The 10,108-nt window shown below is 30.7% G+C and overlaps 1 protein-coding gene and 1 long non-coding RNA gene across 4 annotated transcripts; one reads left to right on the forward strand and one right to left on the reverse strand.

Annotated features, from left to right (window-relative positions):
- Window positions 1-254: 254 nt before the first annotated feature.
- On the reverse strand, window positions 255-4,926 carry LOC122196883 (uncharacterized). Of its 3 annotated transcripts, XR_008231165.1 has the most exons (3): window positions 2,495-4,865; window positions 2,073-2,158; window positions 255-512 (listed from the first exon to the last, which is right to left on the reverse strand). It is a non-coding gene; the product is annotated as an uncharacterized LOC122196883 (long non-coding RNA). The 3 variants fall into 3 exon arrangements; XR_008231166.1 differs by lacking the exon at window positions 2,073-2,158 and having other exon boundaries at window positions 2,495-4,926; XR_008231164.1 differs by having other exon boundaries at window positions 2,073-4,926.
- Window positions 4,927-6,883: 1,957 nt separating this feature from the next.
- On the forward strand, window positions 6,884-8,415 carry LOC111909691 (palmitoyl-monogalactosyldiacylglycerol delta-7 desaturase, chloroplastic). Its single transcript, XM_023905474.1, has 5 exons — window positions 6,884-7,279; window positions 7,358-7,498; window positions 7,580-7,720; window positions 7,790-7,896; window positions 7,972-8,415. The coding sequence occupies exons 1-5, from the start codon at window positions 6,935-6,937 to the stop codon at window positions 8,183-8,185; spliced, it is 948 nt and encodes a 315-aa protein (XP_023761242.1). The 5' UTR covers window positions 6,884-6,934; the 3' UTR covers window positions 8,186-8,415.
- The last annotated feature ends 1,693 nt before the right edge of the window (window positions 8,416-10,108 follow it).

Below are 10,108 nucleotides of genomic sequence, written 5' to 3' on the forward strand. Positions count from 1 at the left end.
AAAATTTAGTTGGTTTGTTTAAAATTATTATATAGATAAAAATATTGAATGTTACAAAAAAATCCAACATATTGCCGATTTCAAGTCATCCTAAATTAATGTGATAAATAAAATAAACATAATACTTTAATTTAGATCCTTAGGAAGCATTCATCTTTTATTTTCTTTATGATGTTGAATTTTGTCGAGTGCGTTTTTCACATAAGTACAATACCCATAAAGAACATGTTTAAGGACGATTACACTTACCCACATGTTTTCAACAAATTATTTATAAACAATAAGAAATATAACAAATTAATCTTTTTTTAAAGATCAAACATACGTTTCATCATAATGTAGTTGATTAATCAATGAGAAACCACACAAACAAATCAAAACAAATGAACATACAATTAGTGTAACCCTGAAATTCCATCAAATTCAAGTGTGAGTGTGAGCTTATTTTCTTTAGCTTGACATCATGTCATGATTTAATCCACCAAACACGGCTGAATGATATTCTCCAAAACCTATTAAACAAACATATCAAAATTAGAAAAATGGTCCCTATCACTTTTTTTTGCAATCTAACAATTCAAAGTATTAGTGTTTTTTTATTTATTTTTATTTTTATTTTTTTTATTTTTTAAATGACTATTTTCCCTTGAAGTATATGACCAAATCTGGGTAAAAAGAACCTTACACAGTGGTCAACAATGAGAATTAGGAATTGCAAACACCTAAGCTACATTGACTTTGATATTAGGCATTCTAAAAAACACAATAAATGAAAAATAACTAAGAATGACAAAAAAAAGTATATTTAAAGAAATGAATTGACCTACCTGTCTTTAGAGGTCGTATAAACAATATGGAGCAAATTAGAAGAAGTGATTTTTGAGCCCATAATAAGGGCAAATTTGGAAATTGCATGAATAACAGTCACATGGTACAAATAATGTGGGTTGTTAACCATATCCAACACGTGTCAAAACATTTTTAGTAGCAACATCATAAATAGAGTAAAATTGTTTTAAAAAAAATAAAAAGAAAAAATGGTAAGGGAAATAATATATTCCATCAATTCATGATTCATGAATGAATATAAACAAATGCTTTTCAGATATCTCTATTCTTAATAAAATATATAAAATAGTTATTGTTCCTAAACATGGGCTATATGAGGTAAGAGAGGATCTAACATTTTGAGAAAAATCCAATGATTATTCCTACATGATATCAAGAAAATGAACTAAGAGTCAATGATTGAATGTTAAAAAAGGAAATAATGAAATTAGTATTCATGTCTGACAACTTACACCTTAGGAACTATCTTTAGTGAAATTTTCGATTAGGTTGCACAAATTAAAATAAAGCTGGAACAAAAAAGGAAAATAAAGCAAACATTGATTAATTATAAAACCAAATTACTATTAAAAGTTCACCTGAGAAAAATTGAAATTGATAATGACAGGAAGATTATATGCAACACAGTCATGTTGCTCTACCAACTTCCCAAGAGCAACACAACCCTCAATAGCAAGCAAACATACAAAATCTTAAGATGCAAAACTTACCTAGTCCCCTTATTCAAAATTCAACACAAATAACATCATTAGTAACTGGACCTATCAACCAATATCAATATTAACAGTTGAAAGTTAACAACTAAACTATTAAAATTAGCTTGTAAAATAGAATCTTCCTTCCCAACATAATAGAATATTGAGTTTGAAAGATTCTGAAAAATAAGTCTGTAAAATTTTTATTATTAGTTTAGACATGGGTAGTTGAAGAACTTGAAAGATTTGCCACTATTTTTAAGAGTTTCTTGTTATTTAATATGGAGTATAGATGCAGCTTTAGGCCTTTGTTTTGAAAAATATACTAGTGTTTTGGGATGAAAATTAGGAACCTCATACAACCTAGGTCCAAGAACATACTTATTAAGTAAATATAATGAAACATCACTCAAGAACAACGTTAAAAGGAAAAAAAAATCAGCCACAAGTGAGAAAGGAGAAGAACAGATACAAAAACTTCACACAGACATTTACACAAACAGTTTGTATGCATTTGAAATAGTTTACCTTTTTACGCCAAAGAACATCCAAATGTATAATCCACGCAACAATTCGTTGATCATAAAGCCACAACGACTCATCAACATCCAATACTTCAAATTTTAAGATGAATTAGTAGATATTCACTTAAGAACCATTAGGAAGATTTGATCATTCAATACGATCAAACTTATAATGAAGAAACCAATTCTAGTAAACAAAAAGAAATAGAAAAAGGAAGTGAATCACAAGACCAATCCAAAAACGATGCGTCTAGCAACCATTCGCTTGTTTTAAGAAAAATTCAAACGATGAGACAGGAACATAAACATTACTTTCTTGACTATAAATTATTCATACAGAAAGAAAGACAGGGAAATATAGATATGTAAATTAATGATAACTAAATAAACGATATAAATGAGTTGTAATCGAAATGAAGTACAAACCTTTTATTATTATCATCGATTGTTTTTAGTTTTTCCTATTCCATGGAAGTCATCAGAGCTCAGAGAGAATGTCGTCAAAGATTGTTTGAAATATAATACTCTGTGGAAGTAAAACCGATTATAGGATCTGATATATGCATATGCATTTATTTTGAACATGATTTTCAAGGATTTAAGGTATATTTGAATCAGAAGATTAGAAGATAACTGACTAGCATCAACTTCGGCTCCTCATTTTAAGGGATATAAGATCTTTAATCTTCAACATCTTCAATCTTCAATTTCTTCAATATGGAATATGGAATTTTCAATTTTAAAATTGTTTTATATGGATTGACGAATTGAAGGAATGTGTATATGGGAGGAAAAGTTTTTTGTTTATTGCTTCTTGTACTGCCACGTGGCAGATTTGTAGTCTAAAAGTTGGACAAGTGGATTTTAGGAGAGGTTTTTATTAGGATTATATATATATATATATATATATATATATATATATATATATATATATATATATATATATATATATATATATATATATATATAGTAGGTTACAACCCGTAGAAACCACGGGTAAGAAAGAAAAAAATATTGATGATTAAAAATGATAATAAAATAAAGAAATATAAAATTTTATTAAAGTAGTTTATTAAAAACATAATAGTAAAAAATTATTTTGTAAATAGTATCGTATACACAGATGAATTTAAATTAAGATCCAAAAAGAGAAACCGAATTAAATTGAATATTGAATGGAGGGGTATAACAGGAAATTCATTTTGATGTAAAATGTTTGGTGGAAGTGACACGTGGACAAAAGGTTTCCTTTATTATATATATATATATATATATATATATATATATATATAAAGTCAAAGTTGGACCTATTATGTTAGAAATATAGTACCATGATATTCTAAGATTTATTAAAGGGCCTCACCCCTTCTTCACCAAATACAATAATACACCATATTTTCCTAAAATTGGTTGAATGGGAAGTAAAGGAAACACAAGATACTATTGGGGTGCTACTAAAGATATGAATGGGAAACTAATGGCCGAAGCTATCTGATAATTGTTGATAGAATCAAAATCTGATTGAGTCATATCCAACTTCCAACTAGTCCTAAGATGAGACATATCAGATGTTATATGATCGAACCAGATGCTTCTAATCATGTATCAAACAATTTGAATTTGACCGAGTTAGACCCATCATCTTACTAGATCCAATAAAAAATATATCAAATAGTCCCTAAATGACCCTACAACTTATTTGTTTCATCTTTACACACTTCAAAATGTCGTTTTTCAAATATAACTTAGTGATTTTTTTGGAAAATGACACATTAGCCCTAGTATGTATTTCGACTTTACCTATTCAGTCCTTAAATTTCGAGCATTTTAAGGGAACAAACTTTAAATTAACCCGTCTTTTTAGTCCCTCTGACTTGTATTAGCCAATTTGATATTCTACATAAGCATTTTCCCATTGAAAAGTCAAAATATAATTTTTTCCTTTCTCAAATACAATTTAAAAGTCAAAATTGGACACTCACCCTTAATATCGACTCCCCAAGAACAACAAATCCATTTATGGAACCCACTCCGCGATGAGGTCTTCTGAGTAACAACAAGATCAAGCATCTAATGCTGCAAAAATCCACGAAATATATGAATATATTTTGTGCTTCATTACAACACTGGTGCTTTCGACATTCTTCACGTTGTCGGAATCAGCAAAATGTCAACAAACCCATTGTATTTTGCATTTCGATTCTCTGGAAAAGAGATAGAAAGAGAGATTCGATGAGGTTGCTTGACTCATGTAAGATTTATGTGAGAGAGAGAGAGAGGGAGAGAGAAAGATCTGAATGGCGGAGTAGATGAGTGAAGTTTAAAAGCATCCATGTGACTTTCATCCATCCACCTTCCATTCCAACGTATCAATTTTTATTTAATTTGTTTAATCCAAATCCATCTTCAAGTCGGATGTGAAGGTTGAAGTGGAAGAAGGCAGGACTTTACATATCAGTAGAAAGTGGAGCAACAAGAAAGAGGAGAAGAACAACTAGTGGTTGTGTTTGAAACCTGCTATCAAAACCCGCCACAATCACCAAAAACCAAACCTCGGTGAAGTCCGCAACATTTATGTCGGCCACTTCGAATCAAACAGCTTGAACACAATGAACATGATGACCATACTTTTCTAGGGTTTTGATTGCTTCTCCAGTGAAGTCGACGTCAAGCTCTTCTAGGGTTCTGGTTAGGAAGAAAGGGATCGATGTATTTGGATTTTGAGTTGAGTCATTGCGGATTGATTTATGGTCTGGAATGTTGGTGGTTGATTTGATCCCTAATATGGTGTGATGCATAAGAAGAAAGGAAAAGTCAATTTGAAAAGTCAAAATTGGTGTTCTTAAGGGTAACCAAGTTACCCCTTCATTTTGTCCAAAGTGACAAAATTTACCTGACAAAAACAACATTAATGATCTAGAAAGCATGGAAAATACTTAAAGGATTGAGGAAACTAAACAAAACATAACAGGGGCAATGTGTCATTTTCTCTAATTAATATTATCAAGAAGTGTCTACTTGCTATTAAGTATGACTCTATATGATCACGTTTTATTAGAAAATATCATTACACAATTATTCTTGAACGTATAGATAATTTATTATAATCTTTAACCTAATTACTCCCTAACCTCCATACATTAGCCGATAACAACCATCAAACTACACACATTTATCGAGAGTGAAAAGTAAACTTTGAATGACAATTTAAATAGATACCATTCACTTGTTTCCATATAAACTATCATTCACAAATCACTTTTCACATCTGATAGATGTGTGTTAACTGATGGTTGTTAACATGTGAAGTATGTATGTTGAGTGGTAGTTAGGTTAAACAACATAAGATGAACACTAACATTAAAGGAACACTAATTGATTACATCTTACCATCATATCCACAACAATGCATATGAGGAACGTAGAGAGTTTGAGTGGTCAACAAGAAATAGATGAGTACTTAGACCACAAACTTATTCCTAGAAATTAGCAACAAATGTATTTCCTTTTTTTATAATAAAAATATTTTTTATGTTTATAAATGATTTATTAATAATAATATTAATTAATTCCATTGTAATTTTTAGAAAAATCCCAATATTTTGGTTATCAAGTAATTTTTGAAAAAATCCCAAAATTTTGAGCAGACTAACGAAAAAGGACAAAATACCGGCTAAATCTGCGAAACCGACCGAAAATGATTTTTTCGAAGTTTTAACCGGTATTCTGTGCTTTTCTGTAAACATAATTTAGTTTGAGACTTTTTCATAAATGAACATAAAATTTTAGGACTTTTCTGAAGATTTCCCGTTAGCTTCGTTAACCATCTACGGTCTACTTACTTTATCCTTTCCAAAACACGCTAATGATTTTATTAAAACAAAATATTTATTAAAAAAATGTGAAATTTCCAAACAACTTAGATAGAACTTCATTTTGTAAAACTAGAAAATATCGTACAAATATTTGATATAATAAATTATAAATTACGAACTACTTCAAAAAGTATATTTTATATAACTAATGGCACGGACGGATTATATATATATATATATATATATATATATATATATATATATATATATATATATATATATATATATATATATATATATATATATATATATATATATATATATATATATATTCAATAGATATGACTTTTTGTCGATGTTCTACTTAGAATTAGCAATGTAATACATAAAGAACCCGTGTCTTACAATTTGATCAAATTTAAAATTTTGTGAAATACATAAATAAAAATATTAAATATAATCAATGATATATCTAATGTTATTTCCCATAGGCAAACTTCTATGATGTCTCACCAATCTATTTTTATTAGGAAACAAAAATCAAGGAAAATAAACACAAATGAGTAAGTAGATGCTTTCTAAATACTACTATATAATTAACGAGGGAACCCACTATGCGTCTCTTCGTCTTTAGTAGAGCTTAAGAGCATCCTTGCCATTTCCAAACAAAAAGGCTTTTAAAATAATCGGTTACATGGTATAGTAGGACTTTATGCGAAATACAGATATTTTATCCTATCTATGAATCAATAGTCAGTGTCGAATAGTAAAATGGATTGCATTAGTTCAGTTGGTGTGAAAATCCATAATTGTATTGATCTTGTTTTGGTATTTATATTTTAAAGTATTATTGTTTAGTAGATAATTTTGAAGTTGATATGCCTACGTTGGGAACTACAACTCAACTGCACATCATTAGATGCATTCAAGTATTCAACAACACTACCCATACCTCATGAACCGAGGTTTCCTTGTATATATATTTGCGCTAGCTTCCTACATTTATCACACCACAAATCCTACACCCATTTCTATATTTCACCATTCAAAAATGAAAAATCTGGTCACAGTTTCCAATACTGTAACAGAGTCGGATTATGGAAAGATAACGCTTTCCGATGTGATGGTTACAAGGAAGCGAAACCTCTTCTGGGGACGTAAATGGAGGACCGTTGACATTCAAATTGGTCTTTGGATTTTATCCCTTCACTTACTTGCACTTTTTGCACCATTTACGTTTACTTGGGGTGCTTTCTGTTTGGCATTTTCCATTTGGGTGTTGTGTGGGGTTTTTGGTGTAACCCTTTGTTATCATCGTCATCTAGCACACCGCAGTTTCAATCTACCTAAGTGGCTTGAGTACATGTTTGCTTATCTTGGAGTCCTATCTGGCCAGGTTCGTTTTTATAATCTTTTCAGACATGTACTCTTTAGTTATTCAAATGGAGATCATAAAGTTTATTTGTATTTATAGAGGGATCCCATATTTTGGGTGAGCATTCATAGATATCACCATCAATTTGTCGAAACCGAGAAAGATCCACACTCTCCCACGTTTGGATTTTGGTTTAGTCATATGGGATGGCTCTTTGATAGTGGCTACATTTTTGAGAAGGTAAATATACTTTCTATGTTTATATTATGAAAAGAAAGCTTCTTTAGCTGATATCCATTGCGTCACACGTTTAATTTGCAGTATAAAGAACGTAATAACGTGGAGGATTTAAAGAGTCAAGTATTCTATAGGTTCATTCGAAGAACTTATGTATTGCATACAGCTATATATGGGGTCCTCATTTATGCTTTTGGTGGATTTACCTACCTTGTTTGGGGTCTGGTAAGACGTTGCTTAAATATTATGTCAAATTCATTTAGAAAATGACGACGCAAGTGTATATATATGTAGGGTGTTGCAGCGACGTGGGGTTACCATGTGACATTTCTAGTGAACTCAGCTTGTCACACATGGGGAAATCAAACTTGGGACACCGGTGATTTGTCTAAGAATAATTGGTATGCACTTAAACTTCACAATATCAATGTGTACAATTTTATTTGTTTTGAAAATATTTAATATGTATTATATAGGTGGGTGGCGATGGTTACCTTCGGAGAAGGATGGCATAACAATCATCATGCGTTTGAATTCTCAGCTCGGCATGGTTTAGAATGGTGGCAAATTGACTTTTGTTGGTATATGATAAGGTTTCTTGAAGCACTAGGATTAGCCACCAATGTTAAGTTACCAACAGAAGCTCACAAACTTAAGAAATCGTTCAAATCTGATAACAAGTTCAAGTGATTCACTCATCCCATGTCAAGCTCACAAACTTAAGAAATCGTTCAAATCTCATAACAAGTTCAAGTGATTTACTTATCCCATGTTGTTTTTGGAATCACTTCTAATGCTCCCACATGTCAATGTGTATGTTACTAGCATACTCTTACTAAATACCGATCACCACATGAATAATACTATATGTAAGGAGATATGATCTTTTGTGTTTTTAAATATACGTTCATTGTTGAAAATTTTGGTAGCCTGATTACTTTTAATATCACTTTTATTAAAAAAAATATATACACAACCATTACAAGAATCTGAAATAGTTTAGAACCAAGAAACGCAAGCTAATGTTTAAATCTAGCAAACCTCTAATAAGAAAATATTACACAATAAGTCATAACTTAATTATTTTAATCAAAGAGCCTATGATGGGTTTGCCATGAGCAAACCCTAATCTCTCAAGAAGAAATTACAGAGAGAGTAATCGGAGGGGTGTGAATGATTTTGTCTGTACTCTATATGTATATGTTATTGGCTCTAACACCTGCAAGTCAACCTTTTACATATTCGCGTCAGATTATGGGTCAACCCATGGGAGATAATAAATAAGAAAATGATATTTTCACTTATAAAATTGATCCATCCACATAAAGTAAATCACATTTATCATATTTACACTATCGTACAAGTCGATAAAAATATTTTATGTGGATGAATTCATTTGATAAGTGTAAATATCAATAAAGAGCCCTTTGTTCAAGTATTCCAAAAGCGAGCAGCACCCCTTTAACTTTCACTTCTTACACCTTTGATCCCTCTACAACTTTCACTTTCTTACACCTTTGATCGCTCTGTTTTGAGCTTTAGTAATAATATAACCCGACTTTCTTAAAGGTCCACAAATAGAATTAGCCGAACATCAGCCCAAAACCTTTTGAAGCCCACAAACACGGATGTAACACATGAAAAAGTTACTTGACCTACTTTTAGACAATAACCAAACAGGAAAACATAAAAATTAGATGTTGATATATTAGAAACAAGATTGTAATGCATGTATATGTTTCAATACCCCCCTCAATCTTATTTTTAAATGGATCAAACAATTTTAATTTTGGACACAAGTACTAACATTGAAAACTGTTTTATGAGGTAGGAGTCTTGTTAAGTCTCACAATTCCTTCCATGCCTTTATCACCAGCAAAATGCACATCAATTTTGCTTTTTTCTTTCATGGAAAATAGGATTCAAAGATAACTAAATAGTTGATTGTTGTAGAAAAGAATATCAATTGAATTGCAGCGGAAGTTTAGTCGGTGCACGAAAAATGACTCGGAACCCTTGTTATAAAAGTTCCCTTTCCATTCAAAAAAAAAAAAAAAAATCAATTGGAACATTACATTTAACATGCGAATCCTTTAACAACTTGACAACCCACAAAACCTCACATGTCCCCGAAGCAAGGGCAATGTATTCAAATTTAGTGGAATATATGTAAACAATATTATCTTTTTTTTTTTTTTACCAAGAAACCAAAGAATCTAAAAATAAATAAATAAATAAATAAATGATAACCCATCATAGACCTAGTGCAAACATATTTCAATCCCTGATCAACATCAACGAGAGCTTTCAATTTCTTATTGGAAGACTAAATAAGAAAGATTTCCTTTGGGCTAATGCCATAAAACCTCCCAAATTTTCAAGAAATATTTGATTATGTCGTAAGTCCATTTTTGTGTCTACAGAAGCCGCATATTTGGGCAAATATTGTCATAATTTCCATCTTTTCCGATTTTACCTTTCTATGATATTGGGGTATGTTTAGTTCTATGATTAGAGTGTGTTTGGTTTGCTCAAAAAATTAATTACCTAGAAAAAGATAAGCTATTAGTCGAACCTAGGTCTCACCCACACAAGTCAAACACTCTAACCAAC

This window comes from Lactuca sativa, chromosome 1 (assembly GCF_002870075.4).
Source record: "Lactuca sativa cultivar Salinas chromosome 1, Lsat_Salinas_v11, whole genome shotgun sequence".
Taxonomy (NCBI): Eukaryota; Viridiplantae; Streptophyta; class Magnoliopsida; order Asterales; family Asteraceae; genus Lactuca; species Lactuca sativa.

Excerpts from the sequence above, each read along its gene's own strand:
- LOC111909691 (XM_023905474.1), top strand. The coding sequence starts at position 6,935 with ATGAAAAATCTGGTCACAGTTTCCAATACTGTAACAGAGTCGGATTAT. Across the intron at positions 7,280-7,357 it reads TTGGAGTCCTATCTGGCCAG|AGGGATCCCATATTTTGGGT; the intron begins GTTCGTTTTTAT and ends TTGTATTTATAG. Across the intron at positions 7,897-7,971 it reads GATTTGTCTAAGAATAATTG|GTGGGTGGCGATGGTTACCT; the intron begins GTATGCACTTAA and ends TGTATTATATAG.